Below are 25,699 nucleotides of genomic sequence, written 5' to 3'. Positions count from 1 at the left end.
GTGCGCCGCTTGAGAGTGCGGTGGCGCTCCCGCTGAGGGTTCGGATCCCATGTGGAGACCGGTTCCCACTCACTGGCTGGGCGTGGTGTGGGCGCAACACCGAGGGTTGCGATCCCGTTGCCGGGCACTGGAGAGTACGCCGCTTGGGAGCGCGGTGGCGCTCCCGCCGAGGGTTCGGATCCCATGCGGAGACCGGTTCCCACTCACTGGCTGGGCGTGGTGTGGGCGCAACACCGAGGGTTGCGATCCCATTGCCGGCCCCGGTACAGGCACGACACTGAGGGTTGCGATCCCGTTACCAGTCAGTACGGGATTGCTGTCAGAATTAAATTAAGTGGTTGCCAGGGTTTTAGCTAGACAACTGACAAATCTTTACTTTGACCAAGAAAATAAGAGACAAGACTCAAATTACTAAAATCAGGTATAAAACAGGGGACATTATTACCGATTGATGGAAATGTTATGTAATTAGGTAGTAGTGATGGCTGCACAACCTTAGGAATATACTAAGAACCAGTAAATTGTATACTAAAGTGGTGAAGTTTATGTTATGCAAATTATGTCTTAATTAAAAATTGCAAACAGAAAACTAATTACAATTGAGATGTAGAAAAGACATTGAGGAATAAAGGTTTCTTTTTTTTTTCTTTTTTTTTTTTTAAAAAGATGACCGGTAAGGGGATCTTAACCCTCGACTTGGTGTTGTCAGCACCACGCTCAGCCAGTGAGCGAACCGGCCATCCCTATATGGGATCCGAACCCGTGGCCTTGGTGTTATCAGCACCGCACTCTACCGAGTGAGCCACAGGCTGGCCCGAGGAATAAAGGTTTCTTAAAAGATACTACAGAATACACAAGCTTTTTCAAAGATCAGCATTCCTATCAGCCCCACTCTGCATTCCTGAATTTCTTCCCTCATATCCATTTTCTCCCACACTGTACGCAAAAATCTTAATTTTGGTTGGAAAAATGTTGCATCAAAAGAACAGAAAGAAGATCCTTTAGCTCAGTTGATTAGAGTGTGGTGTGATAACACCAAGGTCCAAGGTTCAGTCCCTGTACCAGCCAGGCACAGAGAGAGAGAGACAGAGACAGAGAGAGAGACAGAGAGAGAGAGAGAGAGACAGAGAGAGAGAGAGATCTAGCCCTCCTTCCATTGAAGGAGAGACAGTAACGATACCTAATTTCTTACCTATGTCATCCTCAATCATTAGAACTCTCCAGAAAATTAATCTGTCAAATTATTCTCATTACCAATCAACTAAAACACTTACTGAGCACCTACATATACGCAGCACTACTACAGCTGTGTAAGGAGAAGAGGAGCTACAAAGGAGAGCATTGACCATGTCCTGCAGACGTCTGTGGTTTTTCTGTGCCCGTGCAAGTTACCAAGAGCCAATATGAATGGTACGTTGGGGCTGTCATTGAGGGGAGTGGCGGATGTCTGAGAAGGTCTCGGAGGTGGAGCAAGAAGCTCATGGATTGATTGATGGAATGGTGACCAAACTGCTGGATTTACTGGGAACAAATTATTTTCCAGTAGCTTAACTAAATCCTACTGAATCCTGCTTGGAAGTTTTTAAAAACATACAGTTGCAATTTTCAGGTGACATAAAGTTTGACTACCTCTTGAGATCAAAGCTTCATAATTCAGATGACATGCTGGAAGGCTTATTGATAATTATCTGGGGATTGGATAAATCACTGAACACAGGCCATTTCTGGTGCCCACCTGTCAATAATGCAGTTATACCCCACAGACAGGGAGGACACACATGTACATCTCCTTCTGCCTTCACAAGACTAACGTACCTGCTTATAAGGTTCCTGTGAGGGTATAAGGAAATCTAGGGCCATAACTTACTAAACAAGCATCCCCTGATAAATCTCCTGGAAAATCCACTTACTTCTTTTAGTCAATTAAGATAGCATTTAGTTACCTCAAAATTTTTATAATGCACTCAGAGGAGTAACACAGAGCAGCCTATAAAATTCGTAACCGTGGCAGAATCATTAATTGGCCATAATACCCTTTCCAAACAAGCCCAGATAGGACCTCAGAATACTTCTTCATTGGCTCCAAGCTGCCACCAGCATTAAATTTGAGCTGGAATGTAAATGAAATACATCTGCTGTCCTGAAATAGAATCTAGCCCGCAGACTTGAGTGTCAACTCCCTTTCTTAAGCCCTTAGTTATTTTTAACCCTTTGGCTCATGGGTCATTTTAAGCTTTCATGAGCCCAAGCTTCCTGGGATAAAAGACCAATTCCAAGAATTTTAAGTTCACTAGAATTGGCATTCTTTAGGATGGTTCTGACAGTATTCCGTATGTCTGGTAGGTGACAGATATGAATTTATCACGTGTGTCATAAATATAAAATTTCAGTAACTTCTCAAAATCCACATCTAGCACAATTACTTCCCAAGAGAAACAAGTGAGGGCGGGAGAGGGAATGGCCAGAGGGTGGCAGGAAAAATGGGGGACAAGTGACAAAGGAGGGAAGCAGGAATGGGTGAGGAAGAGAAAGGACCCGAGGTCAGCAGGAGTAGAAGGGACTGATCTGTCAAGGATCGCCATCTAGCCTACGACGGGGAAAGGAGGGACACCACGTTTGCCAGCCCAGGCTTCAGGGGCACTTACTTGGGATGCCTGAAGGCCATCAGACACCGCTCGTACTTGCCCACCATGCTCCAGGCCATGACGAGGCCGTCGCTACTTCCCGAGAGGAGATGCCACTGGTCAAAGAACAGGCACTTCACGGCTCCCTCGTGGCCAGTGAGAGTCTGCAGGAAAAGATGCCGCTGTGGTCACCAGCCCCTCTTCAACTCAGACCATGACTTCTCCAAGGGCCGAAGCTGGAGGCCTGTCTAGATGGATCCCCAAGCCATGCTCCACCAACCCATGACTGCCATTCCTTCGGTATGTACCCAAGCCCTGCTTTTGCTCTAAGGCGGCCTGTGGAATCCATGCCTCCCTCTCTCCAGAGCTTTCTCGCCAATTAAGGAGAAATGTGATCCGCGAGGGGCCTTGCTCCTAGTGGGTCTGTGGCTGGGGCAGGGCCCATCTTCCTGGAGTACCAGAGGGGGCCAGAAATCACTGACTTCTGATATCAGAGGGACAAAGGGTAAGGTGCTCCATCCCCAGCTCCTTGCCAGGACCAGAGGACTCCTGGGGCATCCCTGTGCCTGCAACTGCTGCTTTGACCACAATGACAAGATTGGTGGGAAAAGAATCCACAAGCCAAGCCAGCAGCTTTTCACTGTGATGCTGTGTTCCTGGTGCAAATGATAGCTCACTACCACCCACCAACGCCAGGGGGTTCAAATCCAGCAAGAACTTGTTTTGTGAACATCTAATCACTTTCAAGATAGCCAATGTTCTCTCCCCATGCCAGAAGAGAACAAGGCACTTTACCTGCACTGCACTGCCACAAGACCCATATATGGTGCTGAGTCAGAATGCAGCCTTCCTCCACCAACCCCAAGACAACCAATTGGGTGGGACCCAATGTGGGCAGTAGAGCCCCTGACCATCGGCTCAGAATGCCCCCCTTTGAGACCTTCCCCTCTCACTCTTCAGGACCACGCTTGTTGGTAACTGTAACTTAATTGCTCTAAGATGGTCTGGGGAGCTACATGAAGGAGACCATCCGTCTCCTCCAGTCAGCACCATGCCCCTGCACCCCTCCCCAGCCCACCGCCCTCTCACCTTTACCAGCTGGGCCATAGCAATGTGCCACACTTTGACTGTCCCTCGCTCACAGCTGCTCACGATGTATGTGTCACTGGTCTTGATGGCCAAGATGGGGTCCTTGTGTTTAAACGTCTTCAGGCTCTTTCCTGTGTCTAAATCCCATACTAAAAGGGAAAGGTAGAGAGAGAGGGTCGGGGAGGGTTGCAGGAGACTTCCACTCCCCATCACAGAAGCCAAGACTAGCCAAGCCCATCACGTCAGACCCCAGAAGGGCTTTACCTGGCCTGGCACCCCTGGAGGGCAGGCTCACCAGCAGCTCCATGGAACCACAACACAGAGCTCCTTGACCATGGGTCCCTGGGAGAGCTGGAAATGCCAAAGACCTTGGCTCTGAGCTGGAACTTAGACTTGGGGTCCAAGTGCTAGACAGCTCATCTCCAATAAACCTAATCCTCAAGCCTGAAAAGTGCTTGCTATTGAGATTTCATGAAAATCATGGCATAGATTTAGTGTCCTCATTTCTCCCAGAGGCTATCTTCCTGACCTACACCCTGTGTCCCCAAAAGAAAAGAAAGTTGTCTGCCCTTCCTCACGTTTGTAAATATTTCTGAATCCGACTTTTGGATTTTATAAAGGAATTGTCATGGCTGGGGTGGCTTTGATGCTGCTTCTACATAAACTGTGTTAGAGCAACTGTCTAGAGTACTGTTGATATTGGGTGGGGATGAAAGCACATGGGTGGGTGGGAGAGCAGACCTAAAGGGAAGAAGTTGAAAGTAGAGACAACAAATTCAGGAACAAAACATTAAAGTCTGCTTCAGACTTCCAGTCAAGATAGCAGAATGGACAGTCCCCAGCCTCACTCTCTCCCACAAATCAACCAGTTTACAACTGTTAAAAAGCAACAACAGCCAAGCTGGGGCCACTAGAGTTCAGAGGAAGAGGAGGAGAGACCTATGGAGTGCATGAAGGCTGGAGAAGCCACAGTGAGAGAAAGAAAGGACCACTCTGACCGTTTCAAGCCCTGGCTGCTTCCAGGCTGGAGCTGCTGAGTGCACGGAGCAGGATCTGGCAAAAGCCGCAGCTGTGCCTTTCGGATAAAGTTGCTTGGAGGCGGCAGGGGAGAAGAGGGTCTTGGTAGCCCCCAGGCCAGCAAGACCAGTAATAGTTCACGGGAACCCACATAGGAACAAAGAGCCACAACAACTGAAAAAAAGGAGCCACTCAGAGGCCGGTGAGTCAACGCAAGGGACTGGCATATAGCCCGTCCCATGGGACGTGTTTGGAGCATGGGCAGTCGGGGAGATAGGCCCACAGAGGAACACTGGGGCACAGCAAGGACAGCTGATCTTCCCCCAATAAGCATAGGCCCACTCAGTGGAGACTGGTCAGGAATATAGAATTGCATGGGGTGCGGTCTGATGAGAAGACTCAGGTCCAGACTAGAGTTTCTACACAACCCAAGTGCACCAGATCTCACGAGATCCTATAAAGTACCTATAAAGTCAACCATAAAAACCTGAGCTACACAAAAAGCCTTCTCTGGGGAACTGGCAGCAAAGCGACAATTTAGCTCAACGACAGAGCTCAAGTGCTGGTCCCCACAGGAAGTTCCCCCACTTTAGAAGTAAGCAAAGGACAACAAATTATTCCAGTGCAGAGTTTAAGTGGCGGGAACAGCAAATAATCCAACACAGAACTGAAAGAAAACACAAAATAACCACAACCAGAGACAAAGTTTAATATTAACTAGTAAAGGTCTCATTTCACCAAAGAGCACCTATAACACCTAGAAGGATTGGAAGTCCCCTGGGCTAACAAGCCAGAAAGGGGGGAGGGCCAGGGGCCTCAACCATGCCCCCAGATACAGGCAACCAGTCCCAACAGTGGGGGCCGAGGGTCTCAGCCACACCCCCCCACATGTGCACAACCACCCCAGCAACCTACCACTGAGCTAGCTGCCAACCATAGATCCACCACAAGAATCGCCCAGGCTCTCCCCAGCCAGAATGGTAGGGGGCCTGGGGCGAAGGGCCTCAGCCACGCCCCCCCCCCAACATGTGAAACTAGCTCAGTGCCAACCACTGAGCCATAGCAAGAAGGGCCCCGGGTTCCCGAGCTGGGGTTGTGGGGGTCAAGGGCTTTTTCCTATGCCCCTGACTTCTGCACCCAGCCCGGCAATGACCAAGCCACCCCTGGAAACCCCTTGGTCTCCCCTGTGGGAATGAGGGGGTTGCCACAGGCCTCAATCCCACCCCTCCTCCTTCTTCCTTCTTCCATCCCATTTCCTTCCCCTTTCCCCCTCTCCTCCGCCCTCCCAACTGCTCCACAACAACATCACAGAATGTAATTAATAATATTCATAAAGCAAAATTTGGTAAATTCTAAAAAAAAAACAAAACAAAGTCTGCTTCATTGTTCCCCAAAGTACCTTCTTGCTCAGGCAACAGAACAAGTAGCCTAAGACAAAACCATAGCCACAGTTGATACACAGCACTAGCAACGAGCCAGGAGCCACTCACAGTGCTTGACATGTATTAACTCGTCTTCACAAGGTAGGTACCATTATCATTCCCCACTGTACTAATGAGGAAACTGAGGCATAGGGAGGTTCAGTAACCTGCTCAAGGTCATGCAGGTGGTGAACAGTAGAGCCGGGATGTGAACCCAGGGAATCTAGATCCAGAGCCATGCTCTGAATCATTTATGCTAGGTTAACCCTAACTATGTAAGCATGCTTTTTTCTTAATTTATTTTTTTTGTGTTTATCTTGGCCTATTTATAAAATTGCCAATGGGAAAACTGAAAGATGAATGACAAGTGGTAAGGTAACCTGGTATAAAGAATTTTGAAAGCAGAGGGTTACCCTTCGGGTCTCTAATAGCCTCATTCATTCTGTTTTGGTAGACCAGGCAGGTGGGAAGAGCCCATGGGACATAGGCAGGCTGGTGGCCAGGATCAGGAGTAAAATGAAGCTAGAGAGATTTTGATATTTTGTTCATTGTGGATTTTGTGCATTAATTCTGCCTTTTAAAATACTGCATTGTGTATTAGTCCGTTTCTGTTGCTTATAACCAAATACCTGGAACTGGGTGTTTTATAAGAAAATGGAATTTATTGCTTACAGTTTTGGAGCCTGGAAAACCAAAGTCCAGGGAACACTTCTGGTGAAGATATTCTTTGGTGATGGCTTTACAGCAATGCAGGGGTCTCACATGGCAGAAATGGCAGAGCAAAGAGACTCTCACGTGCTCTCCTTTTAAAGCCCTCAGAACCATGCCTATGACCACCATTTTTATTCCATTCACACAGCATAGTCCTACAATCTAATCACCTCTTCAAGGTCCCACCTTTCAATTACCATAATAGGATTTCCCACCCTCTCAACACTGTCACAGTGGAGGCCAAGTTTCCAATACCTGGAATTTTGGGGGACTCAATTTAAGCTTCAATGAGTTTGGGGGGACATTCAATCCATAGCATTCTGCCCTGGCCCCCCAAAACTCATGTCCTTTTCCCACACAAATACATTCATTTCATCCCCAAAGTCTTCACTTGTTTCAACTGAAAAGTCCAAAATTCGGAGTCCTATCTATGAGTTTAAAACAAGTTATCAACTGCCAAGATAGAATGGTGGGACAAATATAGGGTACATATTCCCATTCAAAAAGGGAGAAATAGGCCAAAAGAAAGGGGTAACAGGTCCCAAACAAGTCTGAAACCCAGTAGGGCAGGTATTAAATCTCAAAGCTGGCAAATCTTATACCTTGAGTCCATGTTCAATGTCTTCTGCATGCTAGTGTGGGGGTTGGGTCCCCAAGTCCTTGGGCAGCTCCACTTCTATAGTTTTCCTGGTCTGAGGTGATGTTTTAGCTCTTGCATGGTGGCATTGCACGCTGGTAGCTCCATAATTCTGGGGTCTCCACGGAGGCCCCGTTCTCATGACTCCACTAGACATGGCACTGTTGGGATTTCTCTGCTATAACTCCAATCCCACATTTCCCCTTGGGATTGTTCTAGTGAAGACTTTATGCAGTGAATCTGCCCTGCAACAGATCTTTTCCTGGGTCCCCAGGCTTTTCCATACATTCTTTGACATCGGGATGGAGACTCCCATGCCTTCCCAGCTCTGGCATTCTGTGAAACTGCAAACTTAACACCTCGTGGATGCTGCCAAGGCTTCCAGCTTGTATCTTCCAAAATTTTGAATCCAGCCACACCTGAGGCCAATTTAGCCATGCCTGGAACAGCCAAAGCAGCTGGGGTGCTGCTGTTGGAAGCAGCTTCCTGAGGAGGACCTGGGCAGTGTTTGTGGGGGGCGCCTCAGGCCTGTTCCCCGATACCATTCTGTCTCTCTAGGTCTCTGGGCCTATATGGAAGGGCTGGCCCCAAAGCCTTCTGCAATGCCTTCAGGGCCTTTTTCCCCTTCCCTCAATAATCCCTTTCTTTTTTAATAATAATCTTAGCACCACTGCATTTTTCTCCTAAAAATATTCTCTGCTTCTCTACCACATGGCCAGGCTGCAAATTTTCCAAATCTTTATGCTGTACTTCCCTTTTAATTATACATTCTGGCTTTATATCATGCATTTTCTTCCATGACTCAGCATAGGCTGTTGCAAGTAGCCATGCAGCTTCCTGAATGTTTTGCTGCTTAGAAACTTCTTTTGCCAAATACCCTGTTTCAGCATCTTTAAGTTCCACATTCCATAAAACTTTGGGGCATGAACAGAATGCAGCCAGGTTCTTTGCCAGTTCATAGCATGGATGATCTTCACTCCAGTTTCCAATAAACTCCTTTTTATTTCCATCTGAGACTTCCTTAGAATGGCCTGTACAGTCCATATTTCCACAAGCATTCTGATCACCACCATTTAACCAGTTTCTAAAACATTCCAAACTTTCCCTGGTTTTCTTGTCTTCTAAACTTTCACCAGCATCTAGGCTTCTTCTAGCCTGTTCCTCAACTTCCTCCAGCCTCTCTTCAATAACCAGTTCCAAAGCTGTTTCCACATTTTCAAGTATTTGTTGTAAGCAACACCCCACTCCTGATACCAATTTTCTGTATTAATCCATTTTGTTGCTTATAACAAAATACCAGGAACTGGGTCATTTATAAGAAAATGAAGTGTATTGCTTATAGTTTTCGGGGCTGGGAATCCAAAGTCTAGGGAACACATCTAGTGAAGGTCTTCTTTGGTGGTAGCTTAATAGTAATGCAGGGATCTCACATGGCAGAAATGGTGGAGCAGAGAGAGAGAGAGAGACTCTCATGTGTTCTCCTTTTAAAGCCCTCAGAACCATCCCCTGACCCCCATTATTAACCCATTCATTGGAGAATGGTACTACAATCTAATCATCTCTTCAAGGCCCCACCTTTCAATAATCATAATAGGATTTCCCACCCTTTCAACACTATCACAGTGGGGGCCAAGTTTCCAATACCTGGAACTTTGAGGGACCCAACTTAAGCTTCAGTTACTTGAAGTGGGGACATTCAATCCACAGCACAGTGAAATATATATCTTGATCAGTGAGGGTTTTTTGTGTTTGGGGTTTGGTTTTGGTTTGGTTTTTTGGTGGCACCTTAAATTTTATGCCTGAGACGAGGGCCTAACTCCCCTCTCCCCAGTCCCACCACTGGTGGTTCACCAGACTCTCACAGCTGGTTTGGAGGCCTTGGCTGCCTTTCCATCTTCAAATGCTCACTTGGATGGTTTTCACCCTTTCTGCTGCACTCCTCAAAGCGACTGTGGCAATGAGATACTTGGTCAGGTTGAGGAGGGTGAGGAGGTAGAGTAAGCAGGTCTGTGTGTTTGCTTCTGTAACATTCCCCACTCCCTTTCCCATATCTTTCTCCTCCACTTGCCACTAACATGCTGTGGTTTCCCAGGTTCTTGCCTCTCTTTTCAGTCTTTCCTCCTGCTTTTCTGGGGGAATCTCACCCACACCTCGAACTTCCGCCTTTCATTAAAACTGACAACTACCAAATCTACCTACGTGGAGCCCCAGATCAGTATATCCACAGCTGCATCTGCCTCCTGCGTATTCTCACTTGGGTGTCCTCAGGAATCTAATCCTCAATAGATTAGCTTTCTGTGACTGCTGTGATGACAAAAATTTATTATCTTCCATACTCACATCTCCCTTTTTTCACAGCTAAGAAAGTTGATCTGTTTTTAAGGACCCATGTGATTACATTGTGCCCACCCGATAATAATCTCCCCTTTTTAAGGTCCTCAACTTAATCACATCAGCAAAGTCCCTTTTGTCATGCAAGGTGATATAGTCACAGATTCTGAGGATCAGGATGTAAACATCTTTGATTGGCTATTATTCGCCTACCACAATCAACACATCCAAAACTGAACCCGTGACCTCCTCCCCATTTCTCACCCTGCCCTGCTCTTCCCCTGTAGTCCCTATTTCCATTAAGGGTATTTCCATACACCCAGTGGCCTGAGTTAAAAAAAAAAAAAAAAACTCGGGCCTTATCTTCCTCTATGTGGCTCCTCTGTCTTCCTCATTTTTCATATCTAGTCGGTGTAAGTCCTGCCAATTCTCCCTCTAGAGACTTCCCTTCACTCTGGGCCACCGAATGCAAATCACATCCATCCGAGTTTCTTCACACTGGCTTGTTCTCAGGTATTCTGAAGACACTATGGCAGTTCTCTGGATAGTTTCTTTACTTGTCCCCTATCTTCACATAATCACCCCTTTCTGAATTCTTCTTCCAAATTATTGCTAGAGTTATCTTTCTAAAACACACATTTGATTATAACAATCCCAGCTTAATATGCACGTATGGTTTCCCGTGTCCTGTAGGATAAATTTCACTCTTGTACCATGATGCAGAAGGCCCTTTATAATCTGGCCCCAAATGAATTTACCAGCCTTGTCTCCAACGCCACACACTGCTGTCCAGCCACACCACACAACAGGAAATGCCCTGAACGCACCGTTTTCTGCATCCTTCTGTGCATCTCCTGTGCTCTTCCTCTCCTGTAAAACTGCTCATCCTCAAGACCACGCTCCAGTAGCACCGTGCCTGCGGAGTTTTCCCAATTTACTCTTATTTCTGTGGTCCCTTAGAACTCCACATGTGATAGGAGCACATGATTTAGAGCCAGACAGGCTTGGGTTCAAATACCCCTCTACCACTTAGCTTTGATTTGTGGCAAGTTGTTTTTCTCTCTAAATTTTGGATTCCTCATCTGCATCCACCTCATGGGATTCTTGATAAGGTAATATATGTAAAGCACCTATTACAGTGCCGTCTTAAAGTTGGTACTCAAAAAATGGCAGCTATTGTTCATGTATTTATTATATCACCATTACATATTTATATATCTGCTTTCATTAGGAGACTGTGACCTCTCAATGAAACAAAAAGCCATATCTAAAGGGCCATATCATGACCATTTTTTTTACTCCCCAACACCTAGCACAGTGTCTGGCATATTGTAAATACCAAAAAATAGTTGTTGAGTGGATGGACTGATGGATATAGATATGTACAGATGGAGGCATGGATGGATGAATAAAAGAATAAATAACTACCCATAGAAATTGGGAAAAAAAAAACATTTTTCTTAACACATGGATTTGCAGAAACTTCAAAAATTTAAGGTATTTCTTTCTCACCTTTCACCTGGCAATCTTTTGCTCCAGATACAAGCCTCTTCTTATATAAATCCAAGCAAGTGACCGTCCCCTGGTGGCCACTGAAGATTCGTGTGCAAGCCCCACTTTTCAGATCCCAGTATCTGCAGGAATCAGGCCAAAAAGAACGTTTATGTGATTTTCTGAGGACGCAAAGGATCATAGTGTATAGAGCTCCTTCAGATCAATAGCTAGTTGGAGGGCAGAAGAGTTTCATGGTTAAGCTTAGAGTCAGAGGCCTGGATTTGAATCCAGTTACAGCACCTATTTGGTATAACTTTGGGAAAGTCACTTAATTTCTATGTAAGCTTCATTTTCTCACTGATAAAATGGAAACATACAACAGTAGTTACCTCACAAGGTTTTTGCGAAGAATTAAACTCACTAATATAGTGATTGTCAACCAAGGGTGATTCTAGCCCCAGTGGACATCTGGAAATGTCTGGAGACATTTCTGGTGGTCACAAGTGGGGAAGGACGTGATACCGGCATCTAGTGGTTAGAATCCAAAGATGCTGCTAAACATCCAAAATGCACAGGACACCCCTCCCCCCATGAAGAATTTTCCAGCCCCCAATGTCGTTAATGCCAAGGTTTAGAAATCCTGCTCTAGGGCCGAGCCCGTGGCGCACTCGGGAGGGTGTGGCGCTGGGAGCGCGGCAGCGCTCCAGCCGTGGGTTTGGATTCTATATAGGGATGACCGGTGCGCTCACAGCGCTCACTGGCTGTGCGCAGTGCGGCCGGTCTCAAAAAGGACAAAAAAAAAAAAAAAAAAAAGAAATCCTGCTCTAATGCATGCAACATTACAACAGTGACTAACATCAGAAAATGCTTGATAAATATTAGCTGGTTTTAGGTGGAAGTGTCCTGGGATTGACCACTAAGCTTAGAATTCATGACACTGATTCAGTGGTAAGAGCTGATCTTCAAACAAAGCAACAGAATACCATAGTCACTTAGATCTAAAATATTTTATATACATCTAAAGCATATCTAAGAAATATATGAGAATATGTGTGGAATATACTAACATTTATAAAGCAAATGTGTTTCACAGGGCCTAGCTTCCAAAGACCTTTAGTTTCAGGTATAATCTAACTTTTTAAAATAACATACAGAAATGTTAAGCTTGCAAAAGTCAGGAAACTGTCCCCAGGCTAAAGTGTCTGTTGTAGATAAAGAATTGTAACACAGCAAAATTGCTGGCTCAAGGACAGACATCCTTGGTGCAGGTTAACCTAAAGTTACTTGACTGCTATGTAAGCATACTGAGGAAATTCCTGTAGGAAAAGACAGTATTTGCTAAGAACAAGCTTTTGTTGGTGGATTAACTTCACCTTTTGCAAATTGCATTATGGAATGTCACTTTGTTATTTCACTGATGTTACCAGCTTCTATTGTTAAACTATACTTAGCCATAACTCCACCTATGTTCCTTTTCTGTAACTTTCTGGCCTAGAGAATAAATACTGGGAGAAGACCCCAGTCCAGTGTTATTTTTCCAGAAGGAATGCCTCTTTCTTGAGGGATCCTGGAAAATTAACCCCTTCGGGGCTTCTTACTGCTCAGAAGAAATGGGCTTTGAGTAATCCTTTGCGTCTCCATCACCCAGAGAGAGAGAGAGGTGACAAAGAAAGTGCAACAAATATGTATGAGTCACACTGGTTTTTAATAAAAAACTTGCCTGATGTCTCTCAACTGTTGTTGATACAGACTTCCACTTGAGCCAGATTGCTTTTGTGACAGGACAAAGTATAATGTTAAGATAATGAACTCTGCAGCCAGGTTGCCTGAGGTCCAACCCCAGGTCTATCACTTGCTAGCTGTGCAATCTTGGGTAAGTTACTGAACCACTCTGTACCTCAGTTTCTTCATTTGTAAATTGGGGATACTAGTGGTACTTACCTCATAGAGTTACTGGGAGGTTTGACATACAATAAATGATGAATAAGTGTTTCTTCGGGGGGTTTTTTTGAATACGTTAAGCTTTTTCTTCTAATTTTCCCAAAGGTCCTCCAGACCTACCAATGCCTTGCCAGGGTGTCAGAGCCTGCAGTGCAGCCACAGTGCACTGAATGATGTCCAGTCATCTGACAGAAAGCAGCTTTTGAATTTCCGTTTCTAGCAACATGGCAGTCCATGGGACCAGGCTGGTTTTCCTAATTTATGCAGGAATAAGTATTTGATAAACACTTTTAGAAAAATAGGAAGAGAAGGAACTTCCTTGACTTGGTTAAACTTATAAACCAAAGTCATAACGGTGAACATCATGCTTAATGAAGAAAGCGTAGATGTGTTCCCTCCAAGAAGGGGAGCCAGACAGAGTCACCTCTCCACTACTACTGCTTACCACGGCACTGGAAGGCCTAGGCAAAGTTACGAGGAAAGAAAAAGAAAAAAGTGATCTAACATGAGAAAAGAAGATAAAATACTGTCACTATTTGCAGTTGATAAGATCACCAACATATAAAAATAATCAACATGCATACTTTTAAACTAGTAAGAAAGTTTACAAGGTTGCCAAACACAAGATTAACCTACAAAAATCAATAGCATTTTTCTATACCAGCAATAACCAATTTAAAAATATAAACAAAAATACCTTCACAATAGCAAGAAAACTATAACATTTATAGACATTACATAAGAATACACATGACTTTTATAAAGAAAACTGTAAAGCTCTAAGAAAGAACAAAGATGATTTAAATAAATGTGTTCCCCAAATTAATCTGTAAATTCAATGCAACCCCAATCAAAAGTCAACTTGGGTTTTTTAAAAAGCCAGTAAACATATTCCAACTCAAAACAGACATACCATATCTGTTACATAAAAAAGAAAAATGAGGAGTAGGACTTGCCCCACCGTGGTATATTAGAACATTCTCCAAATGCATAGCTAAAAACAAAACAAATCAAAATTTTTAAAATAGGGTGGTTTTGATGCAAGAACAGAACACCAGACCCATGGACTAGAAGAGAGAGCTCAGAGGTATTCTCACGCATGTATGGGAAGTTACCATGTGATAAAGGTGGCGCCACAAACCACAGCTCAGCTAGCAGTTGCTGTAGGGGGAAACTGCTCACTTAATTTAAAAAGAAATAATGAAATGGACACCCTACCTAACACTACGTACAAAGTTGAACTGCAAGTGGATTAAAGAACTGAATGGCGAAGGTAAAACTGAAGTTACTAAAAGAAATTTTGGAAAAATATCTCTGCAACATAAAAGTGAGACGAGCCTCAGACATGAGGCCAAAAAAAGTTTTAAAACTTGATAAACCAATAAATTTTATTACATCAATATTAAGAATTTTTGTTCAAGAAAGGACACTATGAACAAAGTTAATAGATTAAAAAAATAGGAGCTATGTGAAATTTTTAAATTGACAAGGGACTAAGGACTACATCTAGAAGGAAATACAAGGAACTGCAAATCAATAGGAAAATGAGAGTAGCCCCAACAGAAAAGTGGGCAAAGGACATAATCAGGCAACTTAAAAAGCCACAAAAAAATAAGCAAATCCATTAGTAACCAGAATAATCCATATGGAAATGGTTTTATGCATATTCACCTGGCAAAAATGTGAAAGCTGGATGATGCTCGACGTTGGTAGGGAAGCAGAGACAGAAGAGCTCTGCTGGTGAGAGTGTAGCCCCGTTCAGTCACTCTGGACTTCAGTTTGGTACTTCTTAGTAAAATTAGATGCTGCCTGCCCTGTGTCTCAGCAAGTTCACTGCTCGGTACATATCCCTAAGATAAACCACAATGTCCATGAAAGGACCTACATAAAAATGTTCAATGCAGCATTATTTGGAGGCAACCTAGTGTCCATCACTAGAGAAGCAAGTAGGTAAAATGTATACACAGACCTTGGAGTACTACTAAAAGCAAAGAATGGGGTGCAAAAGCTAGAAACCAAGAGAACTTTAACATAATACCATGGATGCAAATTATAATACATGTACAAAACACATCAATACACATTTTGAAAGAGCATATATAAATAAAAGATACATTAAGAAAGGTTAGTTGGTAGTCCATGGGGAGAAGAGAATAGAACAGAGATAAAACAGAACAAATAAATAGATAAATGAAATAGGAATAAAGCCTTGTACATACCAACAGTAATAATATGGCATGAACTGAGAAGTGCAATTAGCTCAATCCTCTGCACGTGCAGTTTGAGAAAGAATAAAACCAAACTGAAGGATTTAGATGGACGTGTCCAGGTCCAAGAATAGCCAAAACCCTCTGACAAAGATGAATGAGGTGGGGGACTTGCCCTGTCAGATACATACTAAAAAAACTAAAGTAATTAAGACACCATAGTATTGTCCAAGGATGGCCAAACAGACAAGTGAAACAGAATAGAGAACCCAGAAACAGAAACATGCAGACACTTGTCTTATGAGGAAGCCAGCACTGCAGTCCAATGGAGAAAAGATAGTCTTTTCCAAAATGGTGCTGACATAACTGGATATCCAAATAAGGAGAAGGGACAAAAAAGGAACTAGACTCCTACCTCACGCCATAACAAAAGTCAGTTTCAGGTAGACCTAAGACCTAAAGATGAAAAGCCAAACTAAAATAAAAAATAAAAACCTTAAAAAAGACACCACTGGAAACTGTCTTCATGATTTTAAGGCAGGGAAGGAATCTTAAACATGCCAAAGAGATGTTAACCATTAGTACTACTATACAAAAGTTAAAAAGTTCTGTTCATCGAAAGATAACACAGACAGTGAAAAGACGAGTTTTAAATTGGAAGAAGAGATTTACAACAAAAATAAACAAAGAATTAGTATCCAGAAATTACAAAGAACTCTTATGAATCAAAAAAAAAAGGGGGATAAATAAATCAACATAAAAACAGTCCAAAAAAAAAAACAGATCTGAACAGGAATTTCATAGAAGAGGAAGCACAAATGGCTCCAAAACATAGTGTGATGGTTAATTTTACATGCTAACTTGGAGGGTGTTTTAGGATAAGATTAACGTTTAAACTGGTGGGCTCTGAGTAAAGCAGATTGCCTTCTATAATGTGAACAGACCTCATCCAATCGGTTGAAGGTCTGAAAAGAACAAAAATGCTGGCACCCACTAGGGAGAGGGACTTCAGCAGACAGGTGAGGGGCGCCTTCTGCTCTCAGGGTCTCCACCAGCCTGCCCAGGCTGCCACTGCCACCCACGCTGCAGGTTCTGGACTTGCCAGCCTCTGTAATCCTACAAGCCAATCTCTTACAATAAATCTCTTTCCATGTATATACACATCCTACTGTGCCTGTTTCTCTGGAGTACGCTTACTAATACACATATAAAAACATGCTCAACCTCATTAGTAATCACAGAAGTTAAAAATAAAACCCCAGTGAAGGTTTACTTAATACCCATCAGGTTGGCAAGAATGTTCAAGTCTGACAATACTAAGCATTGGTGAGCATTTATAAGAAGGAATATTCCCATACCCCTGATGGGAATGTAAATTAATACAACCACTTTGAAAAACAGTTTAGTACTGCTACCTACAAATTCCCCTGTTAAGAATGTACCTTACAGAAAACTCATGCTCATGGGCACCAGGTGACACATCCAAGGACCATCTACAGCGGGATTCATTGAGAAAAATAAAAACTAGAAATAATGCAAATGTCCATCAACAGAAGAATAAATGAGTGAGTTACAATACATTCATCTCATAAAAGACTGTTTCTCAGTGAAAAATTAATTATTGCTATCTACATCATATGAATATATCTCAAAAACATAGTTCACTGTAGGAATCAAGTACTAATGAATTTTTAAGATAAAATTCCGTTTATGTTAATTTTAAGAATAGGCAAAAGTAATATATTTGGAGATATATAAGCAGGAAGCAAAAACTATAAAGAAATACAAGGAAATAATTAGTATAAAACTTAGGATAACATTACCTCTCGTTGGGAGGAAGTAAGAGGTGATAAGATAAGGGCACAGAGGGGGTTTGGGGCATGGTAATGTTCTATTTCTTGGACTGAGTAGTGGGCACATGGGTGTTTATTATACTGTTTAAAAATGTATGTATGTATACACTTTTAGCACTGTTTTGCTTTCATACTATATTTCATACTCACAAAAAATCTACTTTCCCCTGAAGGTATCTATAAAAAGAAATATAAATTATGTCTTCATCTAAGAATGCAAAAACAAGAAACTTTTTCTGATTTACAGTCATCAACTAGAAAATGCAGCTGAAACTCTATCTCATTCAAAGTTTAAACAATATGTAAATTCTTGGCTTTTACATTATTAAAAACCAAAAACAAAAGAAGTCATGGGTGTTCTAGAAGTCAGGGTCACTTAGGATATATTTCAATAAATACAAAAAGGAAAAAGCATGTGTGCTTTCCACGAGCTGCCTTTAGGCCCCATGTGGGATGGGGACCACGACCTCCTTGGATGGCTCACCTGATACTTAGGTCGAAACTCCCACTTAGGAGAAAGCTCTCCTCCTCACACAAGAAGAGGGCCCGGATACTCCCAGCGTGGCCTCGGAACTTGACGGGGACTTCCTTTATTTGTGTGATATCCAGAAGATAGATATTCCGATTAGAGGACACAGCCACCAAATTTCCTCCAGAATAGTGGATGACTCTGTTTTGGTCCCACCTGAGTAGCCAGGGGTGGAGGGGAGGATTATCCATGAAAGAAGAGTTAATGTCCTCCCTGGAACTTAGCACCGTGACTTTTGCCTGCAGCACTGGTGTAATGGAAGGTGTGGGGCCTCTCAGCTGGGGAGGCGGCACAGGCAAGGTCAAGTATTAACAGGCCCTGATGGATCCCTACTTCATACCATGACACAAATCCATTTCAGGTAGATTTAAAACCTAAAGAACAAGGCAAATTATTTTTTAAAACTCTGCTAATGTATGCTAAACCTCCAAGAGAAAGGATAGAGTCTGTGGCATTTTTCAAACTTCTTTGACCATGGAAACCTTTTTATCATGGAAAACCTCAGAGGAGCACAGTTGGGAAGCCCTACACACACTACATGTCTTTTCTTTTTTCTTAACCAATATTCAACGAGCACATACAGTATTAGGTTCACAGTTCTGTGCTGGTAGATACCATGGGAAATACAAAGATGGTTAAGATATGGACCTGGCTCACGATGAGCTTATAGTTTAATAAAACCAAGGGAGTTGAATTAATTTTCCAATCATAGGATTATTAGCAAATAGGTAAAATATAAGAAGGATGACCAAATAATTTATCATCCAAATGAAAATATTTTTTATTGTGAAAGGGGACACTGTGATTAACTACACTAGGACCACAGAGTAAAGTGGGATTGTTCCAATCAGCAGGGATGCACAGTCACTCTAAATATGAGGAGCGATTGTTGATATTTTTCTCCTCATTTGTCATATCTAGAGTTCAACCAGACATCACCTGTTCAAAACAGCAGTCACAGCATGCATAAAAACCAACTCTGCCTTTTCGCTATCTGCTGTGTCTTCCCCATACTGAATGGTCTATTCTCAAGATGCAATTTGTTAATAAGATTCCTGGACAAAATAAGGTAGAGATGGCCTTTGCAAAACCTTGTGAATAAAGAATGAAGCCCTAGGCCTAAATTATGGCAGAAGCCTGATTATTAAAGGGCCTTCGTCTTATGGCATATAAAAATGTCACACTATGCAATTATTATAAATACATTTTCATATTTATCATGGAAAGATATCCACAGAGCTTTGCTGGATTAAGTTACAGAAATATGTGTAGTATAACCCCATTTCTATTTAAAATATGTACTGTGTGTGCAAAGAAAAAATTCTAGAAGGGGTAGACATCAGTATTAACTGTAGTTATCTCTAGGTGACAAGACTGTAGGAGATCTTTGCTTTTCTCTATACATTTTCTGGCATGTGGAGGATTTTTTTTTCCAGTAAGCATATATTACTTGTAAAATTAGAATAAAACAAAAAGGAAAGACTACATGCATTGAATTTGTGCAATAGGTTTTTGATCAGTATACCCAACAGTTATAAGGGGAAAGTGTCCTCTACCCAGGCCAAGAATGGTGCAAAATCAAGTACCTGTTGTCCACATGGGACCTGGGGCTGGGGCTTGATGTGAGGAGGAGATTGCCTGTCCAAGTACACAAGGCTCAGGCAATTCCTAAGATGCCAGTGGGCGTAATTCAAGGGTCCCTGAAGATCTAGATTCTGACCCAGTACCTACACGTCAGAGAGAATGCGGATATTGTAGGTCCCACAGAAAACATTTCTCTCCTCCATCTGGACCTGCTGTGTTTCCTGGTTCTGGTATGCAGTCCACAGGTTGTAGTCATTCTGACAAGGGAATACTTGGTGTCAGAGTACGTCGGCAACTTTACCCCGGGTCCCAGACGCCCCCTAGAATCTCCCCTAAGCTGTGGCTGCTTCACAGCGATAGGGAAGGGCCCAGGAGCAGACACTAGTTAGAAATGCTGAGTCAAGGGCCCTTACTCTCCTTTCACCTCTTTGTATTTTCCTTGTGCTCTGATTCCATGAACTTTTAAGGCTGAATTCCAAATGTTGCAGATAGCACAGCTCTTCCAAAAATGAGCTCAGGAAGGGCGTGCTCACAAAGTAAAACCACAGGTGCCCTTGGCAGACCGTTCTGCTTTCATTTTCACATCTGTATTGCACGTGCCTACAGCACAAGGCACACGCACGAGAACGTAAGCCACACGCGAGACTACTGCTGCACGCTCTATGATCGTGTTTCAAAGTTTTCATACATCTACAACCTCTATTCGTCCTTACAGCTGCCTCACAAAGAGATCACTTGCCCCACAAAGTATTCTCATCATTTCACAGACGAGGGATCTGGGATTCAAGGAGGGGAAGCAAATTTTATCATCTCAACCGGGGTGCTTTTCTTCACTTTCCAATCCTTCCTTCCTTCCTTCCATCCATCACACACTTTGAGCAGCTATGGTGTGGCCAGACATGCTAACTTCTGGCATAAATGACTGAACTGGACTCCCAGGTCCACTCTGCATCCCAGCCACACTCCACTCTCGAATAGCAGGAAACAAGTCACACTAGGCTAGCAGGAAAGAAAAAGCAGGGTGAGTGTGTCATGAAAGCAAAGAAGACCACAGCATCATGTTTGCATCTGAGTCCTCCTGAGGACATCTCCTTCAAAGTCTCCTTCCAAACCTCAGCCTTCTCCTCCATGCCCCTACACTCCTGCTTAGATGCCCTCTTTCCTCCACTCACTGTCCTTCTTAATCTTTAACCAAGTAGTGATGCCTCCTAGAAGTCTGTCCCCAAATGAATCCACCAACCTGTCTCCCCTCCAGTGTCCAAGCAGCTTCCCGTATTCCAGCTTGAATTAAATGAGGCTTCCCTGGCCTCTCCCGGCCCAGTGGGAATTCCCTGGCCCTTGCTCATCTCCTAAGTTTTGTGAGCCCTAGAAGCTGCATGGTGGAGTCAGTGGAAGGAAAAAGAGCTGGGTTCAAATCCCCTGTCTGCCACTGACCATCTACGAGACCTTGGGCAAGTTTTCTAGCATCATATCCTTCATTTCCACACTACCTGTGGTGAAAATCAAGTGAATAACGTGTCCAAAGCTGCAGGCTGTGCGCCTGGCACACTGCACTCACTGCCGTTCCACCCCTCAGAGGCACGCCCCTCCACCTCTTCCTACAAGACCCTGTAACTGCTTAGTGTTGCTATTTCAAAAGAAATAAAAGAGCAATAGGTGTGGAAAGAGCAGGTCTGCATTCAACTTGTGCTTCGGTTGCTCACCTGGCTGGGAGATTGACCGCTCTAGGCCTCAGTTTATTTATCTATAAAATGAGTAAATGAACCAGCTCGGAGAGGAAAAACTGCAGGCACATTAGATTCACAGATGTGCTTTCTTTGGCCTTTATAGCATGTTTAAAAAGCAAAACATTTTACACGATAATTCAGATTCAGATTTCTGTCTTGTCTCTTGACGGCTCAGATGGGCTGGGAGGTCAGGGTCCACCGTCCCCTGTGGCAGTCATTAGCCGGAGTTGAGTAGCAGCTGCCCCTTCGGATGGGGAGTGAGCTCTCCAGTGCATCGCAGTCCCGCCGTCCTTTGTGTGACCTGTTTGGCCCCTACAGACATATGAGCTAGATGGTCTCGCTGGACGCTTCTGTTCTCGAATTCTAACTTGTGCCACTGCTTCCTTACGGGAAGCTACTATCAGACCACCCCTCGTCAAGTGTCCTTTTTGGGCCAATTGAATAAACTCCAAAATAGGAGGACCTTGAGCAGAGAGGAGGGGCAGGAATCTCATGGTTTTAGGAGTAACTACCATGTCTGGATAGGCAAAGCGTAGAGTCAGAGTTTTCCACTAACTCTCTTCATTACTACCCAGCTGGTGGGGAGGTCTACGGTTAATGAACTCTCTTCCTCTATCCTCTAACCAGAAGGAGCCTGAAAGTGCGAGATGAGGAAGCTGAGTTCTTTCTAGGCCCTGGACATGCTTGACAGGCCCTGGCCCTCCCCTTGTGTCCTCGTTGCTGAGCAGCAGACTTGACATGCTTGGACCACTAGGGTGGGGAGAACCCCAGCCACAGCTGACACTGCTCCTGGCCTCTGAACACTCCACGACATGACTTGCTGCCTGGACATAGAGCATGGCCATGGGACGTGAAGGAAGAAGCCCAAGAGGACAACCTAATCAGTCCACTCATTCAACAGGTGAGGAAATCAAGGTTTAAGGAGAGGAAGTGACTTGCAAGTCAACAGTGACACAGAACAACTCCGGTCTCCCATAGGGAATGTCACCTCCCATGATCCCATGTCTTTCTTTGAGGACTGAGTCTGGACCTCAGCCTTCAATGGCCAATGAGAACATGACACTCACAGCTTCTTGCCCCAGATGTCACTGGAACCCACCTTTGTTCTCAGTTTCAACTTCTGATTTTTCACACACACGTTCTTCCCGTCATCTACCATTTTAGGAACTGGGACAGAAAGCCTGTTGGCATAATGAGGATCGAGTCCCCTCATGTAGGAGCCCTGGAAAAAAAAAAAAACACAGGGATAGGGTCGGTTCCACCCAGCTGCGCGGCCCCTTCTAAGTCTGGGAAGCTTGGGGGAGCCTGTGGCCACCTGAGGGTGTCCTGAGGCAGCAGGGGGGAGGGGGGCTTCATCTTAAAGCTGATGACCCACCTCTTTCCCTTCAAAATGGACATTTTCCCCATAAGAAAAACCACATAGGCTTGTTATAAAAATGAAAATGATAATCGAGTTGTAGAAAATATACAAAGAAGGAAGCCAGCAGAATTCCACCCGCCTGGCACCCATTGAGCTCCCAGCAGTTGGCATTCAGGGAACTTCCTGCCACCTCTGTTTTCCAACCATACAGACCCCAACCCAGGCTCCCCAGCCCCCACCTGGTCTGCACTTCCTTGAGCACGGCTGCTATCATTTTATGGTGGCTGATTGATTTTTAGATCCCACGATTATTTTTTTATTTTTATTTTTTTAAAGATGACCGGTAAGGGGATCTTAACCCTTGACTTGGTGTTGTCAGCACCACACTCAGCCAGTGAGCAAACCAGCCATCCCTATATGGGATCCGAACCTGGGGCCTTGGTGTTATCAGCACCACACTCTCCCGAGTGAGCCACGGGCCAGCCCTCTCGGTTGCTATTCTCCAGGAGGAAGGGAAAAACTAGTTCTTGGCAAAATCTGAAAGATGGCTGAGCCCTGGCTAGGAAAGCAGCCCAGGCTGGCCCGTTGTGCCAACAGTGTGTACAGACTGAACCGAGGAGGGACAAATACCAAAGGGCTGGCAGGAGACCAGCAAGAGATGGCCAGTAGTCTCCACACTGTGGCCTGCTTTTTTTTGTTCGTCATCTTCCTCTGCTGAGAAAAAATCCAAGCTACCGAGGAGGATCCGTGGTTTAGGGTTAGGCTTCAGGCAAGAAACTGAGTACTGGAGATGATTACTATCAGGAAGAAAACTGCATTTAACCTAAAAATATATTCTGTGGCCTTGTAAACTGTGTACCATATGAGGCTGATCTGGAAACATATTCATGGTTTTGTCATTGTGTAAGCTGCAGTGTGACTCCTGGGAGGTGGGGTGGGGGGGTGGGGGGTAATTCCCTGTTTGTTTTTGGAAAGGCTCTGCCTCTCTACTCCTGGGAGGTTTCTATACAGGCGGTCCCTGCTACATGCACTGACAAAGGGAGAGTAAATGGGTGATCGGCAGGGAGTCCAGACCAAAAGGAAGTGACTGCTGAAGCCTAAAAAGAGCACGTGTGCAGCAGGAGGCCAGCTAAGGGCCTACCAGGGAGACTGAAAGGCTCACGGTCAGGTCAGCCTCAACACGGAAATGAAGCTGGTCTCCAGCCGTGCTTCTCCCAGACAGGAAGTACCTGCAAGAGGGCAATCTGGTTCTGAATGAAGGTACGCATGGACAAGTCCATCTTGACCTGCTGAGCCAGGGCAGCCCAGTGCTGGCTCACGGAGGCACACTTGTTCAGGGTGTTTCTATCCAACATTCCTGGGAAAAAAAGGAAAAAAGGTGGACCCAGAAACCACAGAACTGGGCCAAGATGGGCAGTGTCTGAGAAGTCCCCTAACACGCCCCAGCATACTTAGAATGTACTTGGAGAGGTGGACGGGCAGGTGACGGATAAAGTCCCGGTATTTGCTGAACCCAGAGGACAGTTCTCTGACTTCATCCAGATCAACCAACAGATTGCAAGGATCAGACTCCAGTTTGGGTGCTCCTGCTTTTCCAGAATACAGCCTGTTCATCTCAGAAACACCCTGGAGCGAACTCTTCCTCTGTCCCTCTAGAGTGAAGCCAGAGAAAGGTGCGTGGTTGAATTGCCTGTGTAGCAGCTCCAGGCCAAGAGCAAGTTCTCGCCTACAGCTCTCCCCCAAAATAAAGCTCATCAGCGTCTACCCTTAGGCCACTGGATTTTTGTCATGTCTCCTGCCACATGAACATAGAACCTCCTGATCCAAACCCACAATACTTTTCAGGTTTCTCAGCTCAAGGAGATGCCTGTTGTATTACAGTCTGAAATGGCACTGTGTCTGGAATTTTCTTGAAAAGACACCAACAAAAAAAAAACTTTTAAAAGTTTTGAAAAGAGCGATGAATGAAATAAGATCGATAAAATATTAATAATTGTTGATGCTGGGCAATGCTTACATGAGTAGTCATTATACTGTTCTACTTCTGAAATTTGAAATTTTTCATATAAAAAAGTGTTTTAGAACTTATGCTTTGTTTCCTGTAATGATTTTGTGTATGTATCTTACTTCCAAAACCATCTTCGGAGAGCCTTGAGGTCAGGAACCAAATTCCCCACTGCATTTGTTTCCTCCTCAAGACTAAATCCAGTGCTGCAAAAATAGCCACTGGCATGTGATTTATTCTGGAGGTGCTCAGTGTGCCAGAGCTCAGGAGCTAGACGACAGATTGTGGCCTGGGCAGAGGAAGATGTCAAAGGAAACCCTTGATAGTTTCCTTTCTGATTTCTATTCTGAGTGTCTTGGGAGGCACCACAGTGGACAGGTGAAAACATGGGCTTTGGGCCTAAACTGACCCATTTTAATCCTTGATTCTCCCCTCACCAGCTCTGAGGATTAAATGAGGAAACACATATCAAAGAGCCCAGCACACTGTAGGAGCTAAGTAAATGTTAGTTCCCCAAATCACCACCCCCAGGTGCTACTGCCCTGTCAGCTCCTCCAGCTCCCCTGGGACTTCCCAACCTCATGTGTATTGGCTTTCTTGGTAAAAGTTGACTTGCCAGTTTTAGATGCCTCTTCCCCCTCATTTTCATTTCCAGAGGCTTTGCACAAAGAAAAGGTTGTTTGCCTGGTTCTGTCTGCCCAATAGACATGTGAGGTCTCAGACTCAGAGTTGTAATCTTTCTCAGGCAAAAAAAACATATTGGTGGAATCTTCATCAAGCCCTGAAGAACAAAAGACCAAGAAAAGGTTGCTTTTAACCAGGTGTGTAGCGAAAAAGGTGGAGAAAAATTACTTTATTTTTTCTTGCTTCTTTTAAATGTACACAAAACGGACCAGCGCAGTTGTGTATGTTTTTATCTGGAGCCTCTGAATTTCTATGCAAGAATCTCAGAAAGCCCCCAGTTCGATTTTGCCAGCCCACCTAATATGCACAATTTATTAGAGCCCTATATACAAGGAGAATGAGAGAGCCCTGGGCAGGAGCTGCAAGAAGGACTGCTGTTCTGAAGCTCTTGCTGAATTTTCTTCAGTAATATGAATTACTGCTCTTGAGTCAAATTAGAAATTTTAACTTTCTTTTTTTTTTTTTTTTTTTTTTTTTTTTAAAAA

General features: G+C 44.2%; 1 protein-coding gene across 1 annotated transcript in view; it reads right to left on the bottom strand.

Moving 5' to 3' along the window:
- The window catches only part of CDRT1 (CMT1A duplicated region transcript 1), a 36,013-nt gene that overhangs the window by 7,849 nt on the left and 2,465 nt on the right, over positions 1-25,699 (bottom strand). Inside the window, exons 2-10 of the mRNA XM_008575908.1 lie at positions 25,147-25,311; positions 23,977-24,177; positions 23,755-23,882; positions 22,265-22,387; positions 19,586-19,695; positions 17,810-18,010; positions 11,343-11,464; positions 3,714-3,862; positions 2,646-2,788 (exon numbers count right to left, since the gene is read on the bottom strand). Coding sequence (XP_008574130.1) covers positions 2,646-2,788; positions 3,714-3,862; positions 11,343-11,464; positions 17,810-18,010; positions 19,586-19,695; positions 22,265-22,387; positions 23,755-23,882; positions 23,977-24,177; positions 25,147-25,311 — 1,342 coding nt within the window. The remainder of the gene's footprint in view (positions 1-2,645; positions 2,789-3,713; positions 3,863-11,342; positions 11,465-17,809; positions 18,011-19,585; positions 19,696-22,264; positions 22,388-23,754; positions 23,883-23,976; positions 24,178-25,146; positions 25,312-25,699) is intronic.

The sequence above is a fragment of the Galeopterus variegatus genome, unplaced genomic scaffold (assembly GCF_000696425.1).
Source record: "Galeopterus variegatus unplaced genomic scaffold, G_variegatus-3.0.2 Scaffold1255, whole genome shotgun sequence".
NCBI lineage: Eukaryota > Metazoa > Chordata > Mammalia > Dermoptera > Cynocephalidae > Galeopterus > Galeopterus variegatus.
This window is presented reverse-complemented; position numbering and strand designations above follow the sequence as displayed.